Source organism: Aythya marila, assembly GCF_965140915.1.
Source record: "Aythya marila genome assembly, chromosome: 14".
Taxonomy (NCBI): domain Eukaryota; kingdom Metazoa; phylum Chordata; class Aves; order Anseriformes; family Anatidae; genus Aythya; species Aythya marila.
Window position 1 is genome coordinate 19,520,553 of NC_139055.1, and position 24,044 is coordinate 19,544,596.

The 24,044-nt window shown below is 41.8% G+C and overlaps 1 protein-coding gene across 4 annotated transcripts in view; it reads left to right on the plus strand.

Annotated features, from left to right (window-relative positions):
• The first annotated feature begins 712 nt into the window (after positions 1-712).
• TCERG1 (transcription elongation regulator 1) overlaps positions 713-24,044 on the plus strand; it is a 34,451-nt gene continuing 11,119 nt past the window's right edge. The window contains exons 1-14 of one of the 4 annotated variants that reach the window (XM_082771508.1): positions 713-839; positions 1,247-1,472; positions 4,530-4,682; positions 4,925-5,174; positions 8,478-8,720; positions 12,616-12,678; positions 13,981-14,181; positions 16,168-16,283; positions 17,426-17,514; positions 19,223-19,383; positions 19,977-20,043; positions 21,811-21,946; positions 22,915-23,004; positions 23,760-23,878. In XM_082771508.1, the coding sequence (XP_082627634.1) occupies positions 751-839; positions 1,247-1,472; positions 4,530-4,682; positions 4,925-5,174; positions 8,478-8,720; positions 12,616-12,678; positions 13,981-14,181; positions 16,168-16,283; positions 17,426-17,514; positions 19,223-19,383; positions 19,977-20,043; positions 21,811-21,946; positions 22,915-23,004; positions 23,760-23,878 (2,003 nt within the window). In that variant the 5' untranslated portion in view covers positions 713-750. The remainder of the gene's footprint in view (positions 840-1,246; positions 1,473-4,529; positions 4,683-4,924; positions 5,175-8,477; positions 8,721-12,615; positions 12,679-13,980; positions 14,182-16,167; positions 16,284-17,425; positions 17,515-19,222; positions 19,384-19,976; positions 20,044-21,810; positions 21,947-22,914; positions 23,005-23,759; positions 23,879-24,044) is intronic. The other 3 variants (XM_082771509.1, XM_082771510.1, XM_082771511.1) reach the window with 3 other exon arrangements.

The window sequence follows — 24,044 nt, forward strand, 5'->3', positions numbered from 1 at the left end:
AGAGAGGTGGGAAGGGCGGGAGCGTGGATGGCTGGGGCCCCGCCGGGTTGGTTATTTCTTTCTTTTTATTTATTTATTTATTTATTTAGCCTGTGTTTATTTATTTATCTAACCTTTATTTATTTATTTAGCCTGTATGTATGTATTTGTGTATTTAACCTGTATTCTCTCAGCCCCCCCGCTCCCCGCGGCCCCTCAGGAGCACCCTCCCCGTTCCCCCCCCCCGCGGCCCGGCCCCGTCAGCGCCCCCCGGCGGCCTCGCGGAGCCCGCGCTGCCTCCCCATTGGCAGGCCCCGGGCTTCGCCCTCTCATTGGCTGTCGCCCGAGCACCGCCCACTGACACGTCACAGGGCGGGCCGCTCCCGATCTGACCTTTGTGATTGGCCGCGCGCAGCGGCCCACGCGGCCTGATTGGCGCGCGGGCATCCCCCGCTCTGCACGCTGATTGGCCGCGGCTCCCGTTCTTTTTTTGTTTTTTTTTTTTTCCTCCGCCTGGTTCCGCCTGACGTGAGGTCAGTTCCGGTCCGCTCTCGGGTCACGTGAGGCGCGACCCCGCTCGGCAGGCGGCGCGGGGCGGCCCCGGCAGCCAATGGGGACGCGCCTGGCTGCCCCCATTCAAAGTCGGCGGGCGCCGCGGCCAATCGCGGGCCGGGACCGCCCCCGCGCCCCGTGACGGACGCGCGGCGCGGCCAATGGAGCGCGGCGGGCCTGGCCGGGGCGGCGGCGGCTCGGCGGCGCTGCGAGGCGGCCATGGCGGAGCGGGGCGGCGGCGGCGGCGGCGCGGGGGGAGGCGGCGGCGAGGGCGAGGCGGCGGCGGAGCGCTTCGGGGGGGACATCAGGTGCGGGGCGGGGCGGGGCCGTGCGGCACGGCCCGGCGCCGGGAGCCGCTGCGCACGGGCCCCTCCGGCCTCTGCGGGCCGCGCTGAGGGGACGGGGCCGGGACCGGCGGGAGGGGGGGGGCAGGGCCCGGGGCCGGGCGCCCACAGCCGGGGGGGTTGGGGGGAGGGGAGGGGAGGGGAGGGGAGGGGGTGGTGCCGGAGGAGCGCCGGGAGCGGCGAGGGGAAGGGGCCGGGGCCGGGCCGGGCCGGGCGCGTGCTTGGCGGGTCGGAGCCCGGCCTGCAGCTCCGTGCCCCGGGCAGGCGCGAGCTGTGTCTGTGTGTGCGTGTCTGTGTCTGTGTGTCTGTCTGTCTGTGTCTGTCTGTCTGTGTCTGTCTGTCTGTGTCTGTGTGTCTCGGCCTGCCCGCAGGATGGCTCAGCAGCAGGCGCTGAGGTTCCGTGGCCCGGCTCCCCCGCCCAACGCGGTGATGAGGGGCCCGCCGCCCCTCATGAGGCCCCCGCCGCCCTTCGGGATGATGCGAGGGCCCCCGCCGCCCCCGCGGCCCCCGTTTGGACGGCCTCCCTTCGACCCCAGCATGCCTCCGATGCCTCCTCCAGGAGGGATTCCGCCACCCATGGGACCTCCGCACCTACAGGTAACGAAGGGGTGGGCGGCCCTGTGGCCTGGTGAGCTGGGACTTGGGAGTTCCTATGTTTGTTTTCATCAATGGCAATAAAAAGAGGAGAGCCGTGGAGATGGGTGAAAAAAACAGGGCATGGCAAAAGCGTCAGGCTCTCGTGCCGTGTTATGACACTCACACACACACAGGGTAATAGAAAAGCAATTTGTATTCAGTTCCTTAAGGCAACCCTAAGTTAATCACGCAGTTGGGATGAACTCACCACCAGAACGTTTACTAAAAGCTGGCTTCATGTTGGTGCCTTGTGGCCATGCGCAATGCAGATTCAGTTGTGCTCAGGCTTCTGAGTTCAAGAGAGCAGGCGTGTGAAGGGCACGGCAGTCCTGTAGGATGACCTGAATCGTGCCACAGCGGCTCAGAGTGGGGATGGCTCATCACAGAGACTGACAGAGGAGCTACCGCACTACATCGAGCTGAATCCCGCTGAAGTTCCTGCTTGAACCACACCTGTAGTCACTGTGGAAGTTTGTTGGTGGTTTTGGTTACCGAGGGACTGGTTAGGTAGAGGAGCAGTAACTCTGAGAACAGGTATGTGGTCAGTGACCCATGAAAAGTTTTAACGGCAGTGTAATCACCGTGCGGGACTGCAGGTGGTAAAAATACTGCGTGGTTTATAACAAATGGTTCAAAGCCACTCTTTATAACTGAGCAGTAAGTGCTAGTGCTGTGAAATTTACTTTGAAAAGTATGGATGTGGGCAAGATGGAAAGAAAATAGTGTTGTGAGTTATTTATTGGTATGTTGGATCCTGCTTCGCCTGTGTTTCAGAGCTGCAGGAACATTTATCCTCATTCCTCTGCGTGCAGGTGGGTTCTCTGTGGAACTCTGCAAACCGTATGGCAAACGGCGGGGCTGGAGGGAAGGAAGCAAAGAAGTCAATAGAGCAGGAACAAGGCCCTAAGCTGCATTTCACCTGAAATAAAACAACAGCAGACTGCAGCCTAATTTAGCGTGGGGATATCATCGTGAGCACAACGTTTCTGGAAGAAAATAGCGTGTGTTTTCCATAGCAGTTTTTTCTCTTCCCTTGGGCACGTAGCGTGTTGCTGGAACGTGGGCTGCTCAGGGAGGTGCGAGATAGCTTTAGTTTCACTGAAACCTTCTCAGGTAAACAAAAGTCCTGTGGGACCGAGGATGGGAACAGTAAGTTTGAGGGATGAGAACAGCCCCGTTATCTTGTTGGCTGTTGTCTTTTCTGTTCCTTTCATTTAGCACCAGGGGCCTTGTTCTGTGGTACGATTGCATGCTCAGCCTAAGTTTATGTCAGACCCTATCCACCCATTGCACCTTTCTCCTGGTGCTCTGCGATCCCATTTTACCTCTTGCTGCTGTGCCCATTCACTGCCTTGAGAGCTGCTGGAGCAAATGAAGGTATCGGAGCGTGCAGCGGAACAGGGGGAAGTGCTGGGCCTTGCTTCCTGATGCTGCCAGTGTCACGAATCAGTCAAAGCTCATGTGAAGCCCAAAGCCTTAGCTGCTGACAGCTCCTTATGTGTTTGATTTATTTTCCGAATGTGTTTCAGCTCTCAGCTGTTACGTGGTCACTGTCTCACTGCCGTGCAGCCAGTGTCCTCTGCAGCTCATTACCACGCAGGGAATCCCCGCACCAAGCGTGTCCCTGTTCTCATGCCCTGCCGTGCATATGGAGCTGAAGGTGGTGGTGTGAAAAGAGGGGAGAAGGTGTGCTGCGTGTGGAGCTGAGGGGGTGTTCTAGGTTCCTGACCGTACGCCTGGGATCCCTTCCCTTGCTCTTGGACTGCCCTGGGGTAGGCTAACTTCTGTTGTCCGGGAAGTGGCAACAGCAGGCAAGAAGTGGGTTCTTTGTGGGGATCGTAGAGCAGCAAAGAGAAAGATCACCCGACGGCCAGGTGGAGGAGCTGTAGAGGAGAAGTAGTCAAGGAAGGAAGGAGTGAAAGGCTGGTGTTACCTAAACGGCTTTTTTTGTTTGTTTTTAATTGTCCACGTGTTCTTGACTTCCTTTATAACTGGTAGGACAGTGCTCAGTAAGACTCGGAGTCAGCACGTGAGTTTAAAAAGCAGTTCAAGATCTCAGTCTTCCAGCAGAAACGCTGATCTCAGGGGAACTTCCAAAAGAAACCAAGCACAAACAGAAACCAAGGACACGGCACATGCTGAAAACCACGAAGGGCAGGACTCAGATTCTCAGTGCACGGGTGCAGCTTGGAGTCAGTTATGAATGTAGAGTTAGAAGCTTTTTACAGCGGGCTGTCTTGGTATTGCCTTTCTCAAGAGGAAATATTTTGAATCATAAATCCAGTTAAAACTGGAGTGATTCCCCAAGGAGAAATGTGCACAGGAAATTTCAGAACAGTCTAAATGAACAGGTGAAATAAACGAACTCAACGTACCTTTACCTGGAAAACAGGTTGGTGTGCAACAGTGATGTGTGGGGCACTTCTGAACTTCTTCTGGTGATGCATTAGTGAAGATGTAATTTGATTATTTATTTTTTTTTGAATTAGCACTAGTCAGTATTTTACTTAAAGGATAACTGAGAAGTAGAATGGATTGGATGAAATCTGCTGCTCTGCTCTGCTAATACATAGGGTGCTTGCGTGTGATTTAATCTCTCTGTGTCTCTTCACTGGGAGAGTCACTGTGACTGCTTGGGGTATTGCAGGAAAACTGCTGGGGACATCTGAGCAGCAGTTCCCAGGGACAGTTCCCATTCTTCCTTTCATGCGTTAGGATATTTTCTCCTTTTTGTGAGAGGAGTTTTCTTTCTCCCCACTTTTTTTCCTGCCACTCTTTTCTGTTGCTTTGCATTCATGTTAACATCTCAGGTGCGAAGCGCTTCCCACAGCTGCCCTAGGTGGTGGTTTGTCAGGGAGTGCGTGCTCTGAAGCGATAGCATTAGCGGTCAGGAGCTCTCCAGGCTGGTGGAGGTAGCCTTACCATAGCTGTAATGTGTGTTGGTGTTTTAATAAGGGAAAACCCTCCCTGAAAATCGTATATCATATTTCACTATTATTATTTATTATATGCCTTCAGAGACCACCGTTCATGCCTCCTCCCATGGGTAGCATGCCCCCACCTCCTGGAATGATGTTCCCTCCGGGGATGCCGCCTGTCACTGCCCCTGGAACACCAGCAATGCCCCCAGCGGAAGAGATTTGGGTAGAAAACAAAACTCCAGATGGCAAGGTAAGATGAATACCAGAAACAACAGAGCGATGTGTCTGCTGCTGCTGTAAAGATGTTGTCAGGTGGTCCTGCACACGGAGGCTCCGGATCTTTCAAAAATGATTGTGCGGTTGTCCTATACTCTCATTGATCCTCTCAGTAGTAGGACTTACCTGTGCTTAGAGTGGCAGCAGTTACACCACTTTATGAGTGCTTCCCTTCCAGAAAAACGGTTGTTTGATGGCGGTGCTCTTGAATTGCAGGTCTATTTCTATAATGCGCGTACACGTGAGTCTGCGTGGACTAAGCCAGATGGGGTCAAAGTTATCCAGCAGTCGGAGCTGACGCCGATGTTGGCGGCCCAGGCCCAGGCTCAGGCCCAAGCAGTAGGTGCCTCCACGCCAACCACCAGCAGTCCCGCGTCTGCAGCATCGCCGTCAACGTCCTCGAGTACTCAGTCCTCCACAACCTCCACCACAACCACAGCCACGTCAGTTTCACAGACGATTTCCAGTGAGTACCTCGGGGGTTCTCAAGCTTTGCAGCACTGGGGATGCTGCTCTGGGGAGTCGCTGCAGCAAAAACTTAATATCCAGAAGGAAGCAATTGCTCCGTAAAGTAGAATATGTTTTTAAAGTACAGCATTTAATCCGGAAGACCCTTGCATGTGAACTTTTTTCTTCAGGAGACCAGTACTGTATTCAGGTAGATAAATCGCTAGTCAGTATGCAGCCCTTTTCCTTTAGGTCTTTGTGTTTTTTCCTGCTGTTATCATCTCCAAGCTGTTATACGTCCATTTCCTTTTGACTTTAGTTAAAGCTAAACCGATCTTATAAGTGTCTCACAAAAGTTAATTTGAGGTAGGAATTGCACTTGCACCCATTTCCTCTGTTTCCAAAATTGCATTTGTTGCTTTTAGAGGAAATCTTCCAGCGCTGCTTCTGGACTGCATAGAATTGGTTGATTGCAGAACTGAGCTGCTTCTGATGTCTTATTTTTGTTGCTAGAAGTTTTCAGAGTAAACCTCCTAAGTTCCCATTTTTTTAGGAGTAAACCTCCTAAGTTCCCATTTTTTTAGAGTTGCATAAAAATAGGAAAAAGAAAGTCCTTAGACCCATAATTATTCACTGATTACTTTTGAATAATCTGAAAATTACTGCTGTTTACATGGGCTGAGTCTTTGCTTCCAAAGATTTTCCAACTGAGGGAACCTCAAGAGAATGGGGACTGAATTTATGCAGCGTGGACATAATGCATCTACGTGCAAACAGTTGATTTGTCATGTAGGTTGATTGGCATCTGTGTGCTAACAAGTGCCTGTAGTGCAGAGCATCTACGCAGAGCTGTATTTTATGTAGTAGAAATCTATTTGCTGGAGTGTGTCACAAGCAAACAATTCAGGAAAAAAATAAATAAAAATCACCTAGCATGGACAAAGCAAGGCGTGCCTACCACCCAAAGGTTTGGGCAGGGTTACTGCCTGTGCCGGGCTTCTGAAAGCACAACACGTACGTTGGTGTGGCGTGCTGTTGTTTGATGGTCTTGGTGACCGTAGCTGTGCTGGCAGAAGTGTGTACAGTGGTAGGGCCAAAGAGTGTGAGGAGACAAGCAGTTGCTGACCTGTTCGATCTCCAGCTGTAGTGGATATGTTCCTCCCCTCCAGTTACTTCACCATTTTTCTGTAGCAGGTGAGCCAAGCCAAGCTTAATTTACAGTTCCTCCCAAATGAAAGGAAGTCAAATTCAGGTAACCTGTAAATTGTGCTTCCAGTTAGCACTGGAGGGCAGACAGATCGTTAGAGCAGCAAATACTTTGTATGGCTCAAGGCATTCAATGGCTTTAATTTGAAGGTGTTGTGGTTTAACCCGGCCGGCAGCTACACACCACGCAGCCGTTCGCTCACCCTCCCCCCTCCCTCTCTGGGATGGGGGAGAGAAATGGAAAGTGAAGCCCGTGAGTTGAGATAAAGACAGTTTAATAAGACAGAAAAATAATAACAACAACAATAATAATAATGATGCTAATAGTACTACTAATAATGTGTACAAACAAGTGATGCACAATGCAATTGCTCACCACCCGCTGAGTTAGCCCAGCCTAACCCCAAGCAGCTGCCTCACCTGTCCTGGCTAGCCACCCCTGTATATTGTTCAGCATGACCCCAGACAGGATGGAATACCCCTTTGGCCAGTTTGGGTCAGCTGTCCTGGGTCTGTCCCCTCCCAGCTCCTGCTGCACCCCCAGCCTGCCTGCTGGCAGGACAGAGCGAGAAGCTGAGACGTCCTTGGCTTGGTGTAAGCGCTGCTCTGCAACAACTAAAACATCAGTGTGTTATCAGCACTCTTCTCATCCTAAGCCAAAACATAGCACCCTACCAGCTGCTAGGAGGGAAATTAATTCTGTCCTAACTGAAACCAGGAGAGAAGGAGAACTTAATACCGTGTTCAGTTGCTTTGTTGCAATATGGTCTGGTGTCACCAACTCTAACCATTTTGATGGGTAACAAGAAGCAGGTGGAAGGTGCTAGCCTAGGTTTCTGAGAACTACTCCTGCTTTTGCAATAGCACTTTGTTTATGCACGTTCTCTGAAACAAAATTTCCTAATGTGAAACGCTAAGAGTCTGCTCTACTTCTGCCTGTGCTACCTGCTAAACTTTGTCTTTGCTTTCCAGAACTGTTACTGTTGGTGTCTATAGCTAGGTGATAAAATTTTATGATTTAAAATAATTTTACAACTCTCAGGCCCGGCTTGTAAAAGGCTGGAGCTTCTAGCTAAGCTTCGTTGTTGTCTGGTACTGGTTTGACACAGGACTTAGAAGAAATGACATACTGACTGTTGACTCTGTTTCCCTAAATTGTAGGCAGTGCTAAGAACTTTCACCTGTCCTGAAACACTTAACAACAGGCCCAAAATCTTTATCTAAATACCTTAACACTGGGTCGTACTGGGAATGTTTCTGGTCGTCATTAGATAACGGAGACAGAGACAGTGTGCCTATGTGTGAGGTGTTCGTGAGCTGGTGGGTTTGGTGGTTGTTTTTTTTTTTGGTTAACTCATTTTTTCAACAGCTCCTCTTCTCCACCAAACCTTTGGAGTACCGATTTGTAAGATCAGTCACTTGGATCTCTAGTTTCCGTTTTGCCAGTGCTTTGATGTGTAGCACTATTCCTGGTTAAATGCTGATTTCAGCCATGCCACTGGGATTGCGGAATTGAATTGTGGTATTGTGTTTTTCCACTGGGAGGCACTGGAGACCAAGAAAATTCTTGCAGCTTCTGAACAAAAAAGTGCTTTGCTTTTCCATGTTTAATTACACGTTTTAAATGGATACTTTTCCATTCTTGGATCACGCATTCATAAGCACAGTTTTAGACCGTCATGCACATGCTGCGGTCGTTATGCTTGTTTAAAAACAAACCACCTTTGTTCGTTCAGTGTAAGAATGAACACGTTTTCCAAACTCTGTAATGTTCCCTTTTATTCTTCTGAACAGGGATACAGAGAAGAATTTAATTTATTTACTAAGCAAGCTCTGTTTGTCCTTTGCTATACTTTTGGCACTACTATGGAGACTTGTTAGGAATAAAGAGTGTTTACAAAGTAAAACTTGAAATTGACTTTCTTTGTAAATACCTAGTGTTACAGAGAAGGCAAAGGCTTTTTTCTCTCCAAGAGTCTTCCTGTTGATTTTATCTAAGCATATCTGCTTATGTGACATCTGTTGGGAAACAGAGAGCCAGTATGTTTGCAGCCAATATATTGTAGTACCTAAGATACAAGGTGTTCTTTGTATTTTTTTTTTTTTTTTTTATCAGCACCTACCACACAAGACCAGACCCCGAGTTCGGGTGTTTCAGTTGCCACACCATCAGTCAGTGTTTCAACCTCTGCTCCTTCTGCTACACCTGTGCAGACTGTACCCCAGCCAGTCCCACAGACATTGCCTCCTGCAGTTCCTCATGCAGTACCTCAACCAACTGCAGCAATTCCTGCTTTTCCACCAGTAATGGTACCTCCATTTCGTGTCCCCCTTCCTGGCATGCCTATTCCACTTCCAGGTAAATTGGCGAACTGTAATTGTCTTGTCCGCTACATGTCCATGTTGTCAATTTGTTTGCACTCATGTGTCCACTGTGTATGGAACTTGCCTGAATCCTCTCCACTTAGAATGTTTTTGAAAGAATTCAGGGTTAGCAGACAGACTTTTTAATTAACAATGAAAATGAAATTTTTGACTTGAATTCTTTGATATCTGTATCAGAAAATAGCTACATTTAAACATGTAACCCTTTATCTTTTATATGATTGGAAATACAACAATTGCACTAAACACTTCCTAGACTTATGGCATGTGTCTATCTTGTCATCCTATTAAAAAAAAAAAAAAAAGTGAGCTTTGGCCAGAATCTATAAGTGACTGAGAAAACTGTAGCTCTGTATTTTACCAGTTGCAATATCACTTCAACTTTTTTCAACTTGTTTGGTATAGACCTCGAGTCTTGGGCTTATTCTAGATTAGGACACGGATTATAGCCGAAGAAAGTCAGATGAAAATAATTTATGAGCAGGAAAAATTACCATTCAAATGCGTTGCCCTCGAGTGATGTTGGGTGTTTGTAGTTCCTTTGTTCTGCAACTATTAAGCGTGGTGCTGAATGTCTAAGCAAGATGTTGAGCTTTAACCAGAGGGCAGTTAAATTTAGGCATTCAGGATGCCAGGGTGCTATCCGTAAGCTTCAGATGTAAAGACCATTGGGACAGAATCATAGATGGGAGCCCTCTGGTGCCTGGCTTAGTTATATTTTATCAAGTTTTGATAAAGACATTTGGTTAGATACTGAAGGAGATATTTTAGGCTGGCACAATTTTGGACTCGACCTGCTCTTTGTAACCACTGAACAGGTCTTAGTTGGTCCTGCAAACCACTCCTTGCTTAAACAATCCAGTTCTCATGGATACAGTTCCTGTTGCTTCTGTTTCAGTGCGTAGTGGTATAATTAAATACTTGAGAGCTGGTGGTTTTCCCTTGCAAGGAAAGCCTTGAGACTGCAGTTGTGTTGGATACAAGTTAGTTTCTGAAGAAGAATTACAAAGAAGCAGCTCTGAGCTGCCTCCTGGCATCTTTTGCTCTGTACAGGCTGAGGGAGGTGACTTCTTTCCTGCTGTCCACTCAGTGCCTAGATGCAGTACGTACGATGGGTGGCTTTAACCTCCCATTTAATTAATTAGATGAAAAAAATGCTTTAGAACACTCCTTATATCCTCTCTGATAAAAAGATAAAAGCACCAAAATAGTTCAAAGGGGTATTCGTTTTACCCATCAGGTAGAAAAATATGTGGAATAAAAAGCATTTATTTTAAGAGAGACTAGAAGAGAGAACCAACTTTTAGTTGTTTCTTCTAGAAGCATATTACATTTTCAAATAACTAGGCAAAGCTTTTGCAGCTGTAGTACACTTGAAAAGGCAATCACAGCGTAGTGCTCCTTGTTTAAGGACAGATAAACATTCTGAACGTCATATTCAAGGTGGGGTGAAAAATGAGTAAAGAATGTGGGGAGAATTCTGCTGTCTGTGTATTTGTGAGGTCTGGGAGAACAAGAGAAATGGCTAAGCCTTAGAAGTGGCCAGCTGGCTGCTCTTACCTGCAGTTTCTGACGCTGTCAGCAAAGAATCGGAGTAGTGCGGAGGGTTCTTATGCATCTTGGAAAGATACAACCACCTACTTAGCTGTGAACTGTCTGGTAAAATGCGAATGGTTAAACTGGCAGAGGTGAGCACCACTGGAAATGGACACCCTGGGCTGTGTGGTTGGTTGATTTTTTTTTTTGTAAGTTCTCAGTCAAAGAATTTATCGAGTGCAGAAGGAAAGACAGAGGAAGAGTGTCAGTCACCTCCTCCTTAGACTCTTACTTGAAAACGAGTCTTTCAGAACTTCAGGGGTAGTAAGTGCAGATGTGGCCTCTCCTGTTCTCGTGGTGAGATGAGCCTTCGGGGTTGAACCCATAACACACGGGAGGGATACCCAGCAGAAAAGAGCATGTTTCTGCTGATGAGTCAAATTTGTTATTTTGCCTGATTAGAGAATAAAATAATTTTACTCCTTTCAGCTAGCTCTAGCCTGAGTTGATTGTAATGGTTTACAACCCCCATAAAAACAAACAAACAAAAAAGTTTAAAGAGAAGTCAAAATGAGTTCAAGGCAGTGAAAGGTGAATTCAAAAAGGCTTACAAAGTTTTTAATGTATAGATGTTTGGGACTTTCAGCAGTTCATATAAAATCAGCTGGATTGCTTTTAAGTTACAGGGACAGTTGATGAATGCTATTGTCATGTGATTGCAAAGTTAATCTCTGTATTGTGCTGTAGTAAGACGGAGCAATGGAAGAGTTGATTAGTGATATCTCGTAATCTCAGATCTTAAAAAGTAAGTCTGCTTTCTCTTAATTCATATGTTAAAAGTTAGCTGTGTGTTTGAAAATGAACTTGGCAGAGGAAACAGCTTGGGTATTTGCAAGTCGTATCTGCGCTGTGGTATCTCGAATCTCAGCAGTCCCGCAGATGGCGCTATTTATACTGACCCACTTCTAAGACATGCTGTAACTTCCTTAACAAAACGAATTTTTGAGTACATAAGGTGACTCTCCTCCCAGATTTAGAGAAATGCTTCATTCAGTGCTGTTTGAGTCATTGTTCTTGTGTCTCAAGTCATACTTTTTTTATAAAACTTGTTTTGGATTCTTTCATTGAAGTAATTAGTAAAGAACATTACAATTAACATTACAATTCTATCTTTTTGCAAATATTTTTGAAATAAATTGGCAATATTTTTAGTACACTTTTGATACTACATCTCTAATGAAGAAAAATAGAAGTTACATTTGTTATAAACACAGGGGTTTAATTTCACTTTGTGCTGGAGGATTTCCAACCTCATGTGATGGAATTGAAATAGTTTAGGGAGAAGCTTCTGATGTGTTTCAGTTTCCAAGTGTCAAAACTGGACCGATGTAGAGAAAACTTGTGCAGCTTCCTTCTGTACCCTAACATGAAGGTTTTTGGAAATGCATTCCCCTTACACCTGTCTAATTTCCTAATGAATTTTTCATCTAATTGAAGAGGATTAGATGCTTTCCCCTTTGTGGCCTGTGTCACAGCTGGAGAGCAGAACAGTGCATGATGGCTTTGGAGAACTAATGCTGTTTTCAGAGCATTTTCAGCTCATGACATTCTAGGTAACAAAAAATGAAGGAAATATTTGCTGCCACTGACCTAGTGCAGCTTTGTGTACCTCTGTACGTGGCTTCATGGCTTTTATTACTCCCCCCTCCCCTTCTTCTACCTCCAGCCTTTCCTTAATGACCTTCATCACCTCACCTTTTCCTCTGGGTTGGACTTGGATTTCATCCCACCACTCCCTGCTAGTCCGACTAGTTTAAATCTGTCCTCCTCTGGCTACTACTTCCTAAATGCAGCAGCAGACTGAAAGAAGCAAAGACAGTCGGTTTCACTTTGCTGCTGCTCTGATGGATCTGTCTGAGCAGATGCTGTCAGTGGAGAACATCTCCATTAGCATAATCTTCCATGGTGCTACCTTGCCTAGGATGAACTTAAACCCCTGAGTCGTCATTCAAACATCGTGGTGGGTTTTTTGTTGTTTTTTCTTTTTTTTTTTTTTTTTTTTTTTTTTTTTTAAGCAGCATCCCAGTAATTGCTAAACAGATGGCTTAATGTAGGCAGAAACTGTTGCTGCAGCTTAAAATCAGTTTTAAATTTGATCTGGCATAAAATTCTGGAGCACAAATAATTTACATTTTCTTGTCTAAGAGGCTTTCTTTTTTGCCAGCTGAAAATGGCATTCCAAATTGTAGCAGGAAATCTGTAGCACCCAGACTCCCAGTGGTAGCTGACGTACAATGGCAGCTTTCCAACATGCTTGCTTATCCATTTTACAGGTGTAGCAATGATGCAAATAGTCAGCTGCCCGTATGTAAAGACAGTCGCTACCACCAAGACCGGTAATTTTCAAAACCATCTTAGTTCGTTTTGTCTGTAAGTTGGCATGGTAGTGAATGTTGTTGTTTATTTTTTATTTATTTATTTGCTTCCCCCAATTAATTGAATATCTATACTTTACTTTCAAGACCAGTATAAATGCAAATATCGTATTTGGTCAGGAAACAACTTTCCCAATTAACTGTTAGTGGTAGCTTATTTTTATACAAAAAAAAATCCAGTACATTTTTCTGTAATCACTGAGTTCTGTAATAATTGTGAACCTCTTCATGCCCATACCTCTTAGTTATTAGTTTCTTGTGTGTGGATTTTTGTTTTTCTGACTTCCACATGTATAGTGACATGATTGTGCTTGCATGTTGGTGTGCGTGTACGTGTCTTAGTATAAATTTTTAATTTTTCATATTATGCATTTAAGAAATGCCATTTACTGAAGTTAGTTTATGGCAATGTGTAATGTGTACTTTTTCCCCTTATTTAAAATGAAACTTTTTCATGCAAATGGTGAAAGCTCAAAACTATGATCTTGTGATGCTAGTCGTATCCAATTCACTTCTATAGAAGTTGTCATTCAAAATACTTTCAGTATATCCATTTTGTTGGGATAAACAGAGAATTAACAGAATAACGTAGCATTTTGACTTTTTTACCTTTGCATATCTGCTTGGCATTTTGCTTTAGGATGTGAATAAAATGTTTTTTCCAGTCTTCAATACTAAACAAAACCATCACAATCTGAAATAATTTAATTCTTATTTCTTTTTCATCCAAGGCTCTAAATTTATGTTAATTTTTAAGTCAGGGTTTAAGATATACCAGAGTTCTGATCCATATTGTTATTGTATGGCTGAAATTCAAACCAACATTGTTGTTATTACTTATTTTTTTTTTTTACACAAAAGCATTAGGAGTATGTTAAAATGACAGAATTATTCCACTGTTTAATTATAACTTGCTACAGAGAAATAAGAAAGATGTGTTTCTTAGCATAATGCTTCATTTTGAAGTGTTAAAGGAAATGTCTAAAAACTAACAGGCTTTGTTCTGTGTAGAATTGGAAATTAATTAAAAATTTATTTATCTGTTTTTCTTGGTAACACAGGCATTACTGATCAGAAAATGTAGGAAGGAAGTTCAGTAACTATGCCTTGCTTTCGAATTTCATTTTCAAAATAATTTTTATGTACTTTGTAAAGTAAGTCAGTAAAGTGCTAGGTTTTTGTTCTTGGGTATTTCATTGTCATTTACTGTTCTGTTTCCTTTCCCTTTTTTCTTTTCTCTTTTTTTGTTTGTTCTTTATATAGGTGTCTTGCCAGGAATGGCACCTCCCATTGTACCTATGATCCATCCTCAGGTTGCTATTGCCGCTTCACCTGCCACATTGGCTGGAGCAACAGCAGTCTCTGAGTGGACAGAGTATAAAACAGCAGATGGAAAGACTTACTATTACAACAACAGGACTTTGGAGTCAACATGGGAAAAACCCCAAGAACTGAAAGAAAAAGGTACTTTAATACAGCTTTATACCAGGCAAAATTCCTTAGACCATTAATGGTTGTGTTTGAAAATATGAACAAGAATTTTTCTAATCCAGTATCTGCCTTAAGCATATTTTGAAATCCTGATTATAAGGATCCACTTAGAATCATAGAATCATTCAGGTTGGAAAAGACCTCCAAGATCATCTGGTCCAACCATCCCCCACTATCAGTATCACCCACTAAATCATGTCCCTAAGTGCCAGGTCCAACCTTTCCTTAAACGCCTGCAGGGACAGTGATTCTGCTGCCTCCCTGGGCTACCCATTCCAGTGCCGAACTAAAGACACTTAAGCTGTTTGAGCCTGGAAGTTGTAGCTTCTTTGTTTCCCACTGCACTGAAAGAGTATTTTGTTCTAGAGTTGCTTTGATATCCTGTAACACACAAATAAATGAGTCTTTCCACTCCAGTAGAGTGTAAATACTGTACCTACTCATCTGTTTGACGAGATCGGAAAGAAAGACAGAAAGGTGCAGGTGGGGGGATCATTTATTTTAAAGAGTGTAAACCAGGAAAGTATGTTGTTTGTGAAAAGCTAAGTGTATGATAAGTTTTGAAATAGGAAGAAATGACCTCCTGCCCCCCAGTTCCCAAGTTGTATTCAGGTCATATTCTTGTCTTAATTTTTATCCACATTATATCAATGGGTGTTTTCCTTTGGAGGCAAATTCTTGTATCACAAATAAGGAAGAAGGGGCAAAAATCTTGTGGCTTTTTTTTTTTTTTTTTTCAGTTTGAAGTCTTTTTTGGGAGAAATAAAATACAGTCAGAGCAAATAGTTCTTGCTCTTATTCTCTCATGAATTTTTAGTAACAAGAAGTCTCTGTTTAGACACACTCCAAACACTTATGCAGTGAGCTAGTTTAATTGATACCCATCTTTCTAATAACTCGGGTATAAATAATAGCTCTGCAATTTAGTGATGTGAAGTCACCTAAGCAAATATCAGTTTTGCTGACTGAAGATTACATGTTGTTTTTTTTAAATGGGTACAGTGCAATTTTGAGATGAGTCTCCATGAATTTTCAGATGTGTTTTTTTGTCACAGCATTTCTAATCTGAAGGTGGCCTTCAATGTTGCTTGCAATCTAGAAAATATTTCCTGGAAGTTCTGGAATCCTTATGTAATCCTAGCTCTGTATATACTTCATTTATTATTAACTCTGTATTGAATTACTTGAGTAAATTTAATGTTTCCCTCTCTGGATTTATCTTTTGATGCTTCATTTGCAAACCTATGCCTTAATTTAGAACAATTCAAAAAAACCCACTTCTCATCATGGTGTAGACTTTTTTTGTAATTGGATCCTTACTTGCAAAAGGAATGTCAGCCTATCTGACCGTAACTGCTAGTAAATACTGTTCGTAGGAGAATTTGAAGTCAAAGGAAGTCTTTGCCATTGTGATGGGAAAGAAATACTCTCAACTACACGTAATCACAAAGTGGCTAGCAATTAAGTTGAAGACCTCAAGGCTTCTCTTCTTGCTTTTCTTTATAAATTTAATGTTTTTCCAATTAGCTTTTTTCCATAGTTTTTGCATGATGTACTTACCAAAAAAAAAAGGCTTCCTTGCCAATGTCCCAGTATCTCATGTTGAAACTTAAGACTTTTTGTTTTAAAAGTTGAATACTTTTTTGAATATGGATGATATTTTTTATTAGTGTTTTGGCTATTTCTATCGATATGCTTTAGCTAGCTTTTTAACAGCTAAAGTTGTCCTGCAGTATTTCCTTGTCCAGTCCCAAGTAGATCATGCTACGGGAGATGAGATTATTTTTATAAGCACACATTGTAAAGCACAAGGAGGGTGGAATGGGGTGAAAACACGTTAAAAATAAAATTTTCCAATTTACAACAGCAAAAGCGAAACTTACTGATAAAAAAACCACGTCTCTTTTGGTTCTATAATTGTTTATTAATAATACTAAGGAAATTTTTATCTTCATGCAGAAAAAATGGAAGAGAAGATTAAAGAGCCGATTAAAGAACCTATGGAGGAGCCTTTACCAATGGAGACAGAGGAAGAAGAGCCAAAAGAAGAACCTATAAAAGAACTTATAAAGGAGGTAAAAGACCTTGCAACCAAATAGTCAGTATCGCCATTTTGAATCCTACATCCTACAGGTGTGGATGCATCTGTAGACCAGGCATATTGACAGGAGACATGGTTAGTAGTTTGAGTTCTTGAATTCCTGGGGTGATTTTGAAAGCCTTCCTTTTTGGCCTCACAGCTTTTTTTTTTTTTTTTTTAAGGGGGAAAAAAACTTTACAAGAATCATAGTATGTGAATTAAGTTAAAAAAAAAATAAATAAATAATAAATTAATGTGAACATAGACAAAAAAAAAATAGGTAATTACATTGGTGTGATGATTTCTCATCTGAAGATGTTCAGAAAAATGAAATTTGCTGAATATATGGAATCTTTAAATAGCCATTTTCCTACTTCTTTACTACTTAGTTTTTGAGCAGTTTTGAAACAAAACTTTCTTTCCATGTGCTATAACCAGTAAGTTTAGCTTTCTAGGAATTCATATCCTAGAAAATGTGTAGTGCTTACACTGCAACTTTTTTTTTTGTAATGCTTTTTGTCATGCTGAAAAAACATACGTCTTAAAGATACCAAGATGCTTGAATGAAAATAAATGTTTTTATATTGATTCCTATGAACGTCCATGTAGATTTCTAAGCAAAACCATGTAATTCACTGGCTGGTTTTGCTACCAATTTGCCCCGTTTACTTTTGAGGTAGTTGCTAGTTGTTTTTTTTGTTTGTTTGTTTGTTTTAATCATAGAATCATAATGTTACAAAGGTCACTGTAGACTTTTGACTGTTTCATACTCCATGTCTCAGTTTCAAGTAAGTGTATTTTAAGAATAAAAACAAATTTCTTTGAGTATTTGGACCATTGTCCCTATGTTTAGGCCTTGAGTCAAGGGTTCATGCAGAACTAGGAAAGCATTTAAGTAAAGTTTCACTGAAGTCTAAGTTAAGTAAACACTCCGGTTTGAGATTTTGGAATAGCAGTTACTGTCTATGTGATGAAATTACAATACTGTTGTTTGAAGTGTGGATGAAGTATATTTGTGAGCTGCTTATTAACATTGTTTTTAAAATACTTTTGCTTGTTTAAAGCCAGTTGCGTTAAAATAAATAAATAGCTATTTATTATTGTCTACATCCTGTAACTTTTTTTTTTTATCTTGAGGAGCCAAAAGAGGAAGAAATGACTGAAGAAGAAAAAGCAGCTCAGAAAGCCAAGCCAGTTGCAACCACTCCTATTCCAGGAACCCCATGGTAGGTAACGATTTTCCTTATGGCCTGCAACTGGGGCGACTGAAACAAGGAAGGTTGCTGGAGAGGTAGAACAAGTAATAACGTGTGAAGAACCTTTTTCTTGGTACTCTTCTGACTCAAATAGCATTTGTTTCCTTCAGGCAACACAATTCACACTGTCCCAGTACTTCTGGTGTTTAGTGGTGTGTGCACATAGTCTTTGTACCACTCACTAACTGCAGTCTGCAGCCCTATGAGATGTTACCAGCATAGATTTCATATCCCAGCCAGCTTCATCTGCTACTGATTCCTTCTGATCTGGCATGAAACACTGGCCAAAAAGAGAGCATGTGTACTACTTTTGCCCTTATGTATTGGGGAAGGACTAGGTGCAGCTAATGACCAAAATAATCCAATGTTTTTTTAATGTAGGATAGATGCTCAATAGCAGCCTATATGTATAGCATCATGAAGACTTTACCCGTGCTGTGACCATTATACTTTTATTCTGTAGTAGATGATTTTCAAAAAGAGAATTGCTTTCTCAAATGGAATTGTGGTATATTCTTTACATCTTCAAAAACTACAAGCTATGCTCATTCCAAACACAACTTAAGTATAGCCTATTTTTCTCTACATTTCTCCTGTGGCACTAGACTGACTCCTCTAACCTTCTGCTTTCATAGGATTTTCTTTGCTAGTATTTCCTGTGTTTCTCCCTGATGCCGTTTAGTATCCTGTGAAATAACAGTTGCAGAAACAAAATGTAATTGTCTTTAGAAGTTTTCTCTTGACCAGTGGGCTTGTGATAATTGGTCTTTCTTTACATGGGGATATTTTAAGGTGTTATTATTTTTGCTCTTTAGGAACAATGTGAGTAACATCAGAAATGTTAAAACCGGGGAACAGTTATTTATTAGTTTGAGTAAACTGATACTCTGCCATTGCATATGCAGAACATTACTTTCCATCATTTAACACTAGCAATTATGGGAAGAGTCTTTTGTCAGCCCTCCTTTCGGTAACTGTGAATTTAATCAAACATGAAGAGAAGGTGTGTATTGACAAGTAGAGTGCAAGTTGTCACTGACTAAAAAAGTATACAAGCTAGAATCCACTCCTCCCTCCTCCACTTGTTTCCGTGCTGTTCCCGACACCATGTGGGTGAAGACGTCTATACTACAGTATTTGCGTTGGTTGATTGACCAGGCAGCCTGTTCGTGGCAGCTAATCATAACATATTCTTCAGACTCAGTTGTGCTGCTGTTGCTATGCCTCCAGACCAAGATTCATGGATATAAAAAGGAAAACTAGGATATTTTAGACAGGAAAGGTGGGAATACTGTGAAAAGGAAGGCACGCTGCATGCAGTATTTTTAAGAAATGCAAAACAAAAGAAAAGCTCGACCTAAAAGCTTTGGTAATTCAACAGCTTGGAACCTTCTTGTTTCAATGAGTGCTGTAAAAACTAATTTCAGGATTCAATTGAAGGTTTGAATCATACATTATTTCATGGGATTTTTCAGTTCTGCCAAGTTGTAATAGTCTTCCCATAATGTCTATTTATGTTTCTTCTTTCTACAGACAAATACGTAGTGACTTATTGAGTTAGTGAAAGAAGAAAGAGCTTCCCAATATTAAAATTTGTCTTGTTCTTTCTTGGTCTTTGAATATGGTAATGTAAATATGGTAAAACAAAATAAGACTTTGTTTTCTGTTAAACTTCTAGGTGTGTGGTGTGGACTGGCGATGAGCGTGTTTTCTTCTATAACCCTACCACCCGGCTTTCGATGTGGGACAGACCGGATGACCTCATTGGAAGAGCTGATGTGGACAAAATTATTCAAGAGCCTCCTCACAAAAAAGGAATGGAAGAAGGAAAAAAACTCAGTAAGAGCAATCTTATTGCTTGCTTTAGAACTCTGAACATACTTGATCATTTATTTTGTGTTCATTTCCAAAATTAGTAACATTTAAATAAGCGAGAGAAATGTAAGCAGATACTAAAGAATGCATGTAGCTTTGGAAGTTCTTTAAGAAAGACAGTGGGAATGCAAGAACATCAACTGCAATACAGTTTGAAAACAGCTGCCAAGAACACAGAACACGTGAGACTGCTGAGTTTAGATTTCTTTCTGGTACAGATTCTAGCAAATGATCCTAGGATGACATGTGGGCTTGGTATTGGAGGAGAGCAAAGTGCAAGTAATAACCAGGAGATCCAAATGTTCTTCATTAGGCTGTTTATCCTGATTTTTTTTTTTCATGGAAGTAAGAGGTCAGTATTTATACTCCTAAATGCAAAGATTGCCACGAGTCCTTTAGTCCTGCCCCTGAATTCTGATGGTATTTATCTGAAAGCAACCAAGACAGTCTTCCTTTGTCAGAATGCAGTACTGCACACATTGTCCTCTGTTTTTTGCTCAAGGACAGCCTCACTGTAAAGATAAAACTCTAAAGTATTACTGAAATCTCTTCTACAGTTAGAGAAGAGCATGAATCTACAGAAGATGCAAATGAAGATGAGCCTATTAAAATTAAAAAGCGCAAGTAAGTTTGTTTTTAAGTACTAAGCCTGTGTAAATAAAATAACTGAAGCTTCATGTAAGCAATTCCTATGCTCTTGTATGTAGTAAAGTGGTAACAGTAACTAAGAGGATTCATCACCTTCCTGCTGTTTTACATTAGCAGCTCAAGTGCTTGATATTTCTGAGATGGTAAGGAGGAAATAGCATTGTCTTAAGAAATCATTGGGATTGAAAGTAAATGGTATAAGTTATTTGATGAATCCAGGAAATACTTTTGAGCATGGTTTACCGTAGAATTGTAGACTGGCTTGGCTTAGAAGAGATCTTGAAGATCACCTAGTTCTGCCCCTGCGATGGGCAGTGATACCACCTGCTAAGTCAAGTTGCCCAGGGCTCCATCCAGCTTGGCCTTGAACACCAAGGCCAAGCTGTGGATGGGGCATCCACAGCTTCTTTGGGAACCTGTTTCAGTACCATACCACCCTTTGAGTGAAAAATTTCCTCTTAACATCTAATCTTAAATGTCCCCTCTCCTGGTTTACAAACATTCCCGCTATCATTATCGTATCTATCTGTGTAAAAAGTCACTTTCCATTTTTTTTTTTTTTTTTTTTTTAACCCCCTTCCATTAAGTACTGAAATGCTGCAAGGAGGTCTCCCCCGAGCCTTCTCTTCTCCAGGCTGAACATCTCCAGCTCTGTCTTCCTTCATAGGAGAGGTGCTCCAGCCCTCTCATCTTCGTGGCCCTCCCATGAACCTGCTCTAACAGGTCCACCTCCTTGTGCTGGGAGCCTCAGACCCAGATGCACCACTCCAAGTGGGGCAGAGCAGAGGGGGACGATCACCTCCCTCGGCCTGCTGCTCCCACCTCTGTTGATGCACTTGGCCTTCTGGGCTGCAAGCATGCACTGATGGCTCATGTTGAACTTTTTGTCCAACAGAACCACTAAGTCCTTCTCTGCAGGGATGCTCTCAAGGAGTTCTCCCAGTCTGTACTCATGTCTGGCATTGCCCTGATCAGGTGCAATAATTTATTATCTTAAATAGTTTGCTTAAGTTGCTTGTTTTTCTTGTTAATTTCTGCACACAAGGTTTCGTTGCCAAAAAGTCCAGCCATCTAGATTTTCATAGTGATTAGTCCTGTTAAGATTTGTTTTCACACTGTTACACAGGTTTAAGTGTTTTATTTAGTTCTTTGTGCCTGTCTGTTTTGCCTATTGGAAGTGATACACGTCACTTTACTCTGAGTTACTTGTACACACTATTTTAAAAGTAGTTTTACCATTTTGTTTGTTACTGTATACTCTTAGGGATGATTATAATGTTCACAGTTAATCTACAAGCCACACATTTCTTTTCAGAAATGCTTTGGATGAATGTATCACTCGTGGTACAGCATTTCTGCCGTAATAATTGTAAGGTATTCTCAGTTTGAACTAACTCCTGTAGCCTTTCACAGGGCCTCATGGTCTAGAACGGAAGAAGAGGAAAGTTAGTACAGCTAACCAAATCTGTTGCACGTCTGGTGAGACCAATGAACAAAACCAGAATGTATTAACTTCTTGGCCCCACTTGGTGACACTGAAGTCGCTGAAAACGCTTTGGTTACTTGAAATCTTCCAGTATGAAAAGCATTCCTATCCAAATCTCAAAGAATTGTTTCCATGTTTTATAAGCCAGTAATTCTGAATTAATCTGTTATCTGTTCTGTATTGATGCAGTTCAATCTAACATACAGAGCCAACAAAGAACTTATCAAGTTGTACTGTATATTTAATTTTTTTTCCAGGAAAGATGATAACAAAGATATTGATTCAGAGAAGGAGGCTGCTATGGAAGCTGAAATTAAAGCCGCTCGAGAGAGAGCCATTGTCCCTCTGGAGGCTCGGATGAAACAATTCAAGGACATGCTTCTAGAAAGAGGGGTTAGAGAAATAAGTGTGTGTGAGAGAGTGAGTGAGTGAAGGGGTGTGAGAAAAGGAAGTTCAGGCAGAAGTCTTAATTCTTAGTTAATTCAGAACCTGCAGTGCCTTATGCAAGGAAAACAATTTCATTGTTCTTCTGATTCATGGATATGTTTTGTTCAAGAGCCTATCTTTCAATGAACGTTAAAATTAGCAGAATTTCTAAGTGAAATTAAATAGTATCAAGACTGTTTTTTACTTTTTTTTCCCCAAGTTAAGTAAGTACACAGTTGAAAGTTGCCAGTGAAAATAAATAAGAACTGGACACAATTAATGTTTTTGGAAATGTTCCTACACAGTAAAAACAGTAAGTTCCACTATAGTCTGTACATCCTTATATTTAAATGGGAGACTTCTTGCTTTTAGTTACCTAAATTTGAAATTTGCTTTATACAATCAGTTCTTAATAGCCTAACTTACCTATCAGAGTATGAGTTCATGTAGTAACTTTATTAAAAAAATGAAGTGTTTCCAGCTACCTATGAGCTTTAATTTAGCTTCGTTAACTAGTTCTTATGGGATAATTTTAATAAAAAGTAATTAAAATGAGGCTTGAACCTCTTTAAGTTTGTTGTAGCAGAAATATTGTTTAAACTCATAATATTTAGAAAAGGTATAGGGCAGGCATGGGATATGAGAACATAGAATCTCAAAGCTTTCTTCTGATGTAGTTTAAAATGTCACACCGTAGTAATTATTTTAATGAGTAATTAAGTGTGTGTTATTATTTAAAGTTCTCAGAGCCAATTAGTGTTGAAACTTGCTATGGCAGACCCCTACAGCTCATCATCTATTAGTGATGAAAACTTCAGCATGATTTTTGTCTCCCTCTTTTCATCAGATGTCGTATAGTTTTCAAGCAAAACTCTATAGCATCTGCACGTTCAAGGAAACCTAACAGTTAAAATCTGACTTTTTTTTGATTAAAGGTCTCTGCTTTTTCAACATGGGAGAAAGAACTACACAAGATAGTTTTTGATCCTCGTTACTTACTTCTCAACCCTAAAGAAAGAAAACAGGTAAAGAATTCACTCCCCTTCCAGACACATCTAGTACAGGTGTTATCTAAGTCCTCAGTCTGTTTTTTTCCTGTTTAGCCGTCTTCCGTAATCAGTATTGCAAGAGATTTTTGTTGTGATTAGGGTTTGTCTGGAAAAGGAAAAAGCCAAAAAGAGGTGGAGCAAGTTGACATTTTTTATTTTTCCTGTTGTGGCAAGATATGTGCTCTAAGACAGTGAAAGTTACATGTATACAGAAAGCTCTCAAAACCTGAATGAAATGTTGAGAATCTTCAGTATCTTGTCAAACTCCTGGAGCAATGATTAATCCAGATATTCATGAAAAATAGTAAGTGTGAAAAACCTAAAGCACATCTTCATTGTTTAAAAAAAAAAAAAAAAAAGTTCTTGCTCCAGAAGCTTTTCTTCAAATGGATGTATGGAAATAGAAAACTTCAAGAATACAAGAAGGATCTGCTTTCTTAAGCACATGACCCCAGAAAATGTTAACATAAAATGAACATGTAAGAAACTGTTTGGTGGTCTCAGATTACGTGTTCATGTGTGGTACACTGCATGTTCAGTAGATTGGAATAATTTGCATATTGAAGTACAAAACATCCTTAACCCTTCTTTCTGGCCTGTCTGTGTTGGTTCTATGGTGGGAGGAAAGGAAGTAAGACAAAAGGAAAAAATGGAATTTTTCTCCCGTCTTGCCTGGAGCTTATGTGGCTTCAGGTTTCTATGGTTTATGTCAGCAGCTGGTGTTTCTGTAGGTATTTGATCAGTATGTGAAAACACGAGCTGAAGAAGAGCGCAAGGAGAAGAAAAACAAAATAATGCAGGCGAAGGAGGATTTCAAGAAAATGATGGAAGAAGCAAAGATTAATCCACGGTAGGAGCTTCTTTCTCGTTCATGTGCATGAACGCTCTTAGAACAAAGTACGTTGGGTGGTATTGGGTAGGTTAACTTGATTAACCTCTTCCAAAATTAGAGACAAAGAGGAGAAAAATCAGGTATTGTTGAAATCTTCATTTGCCTGCTTGCACTCACACAATCC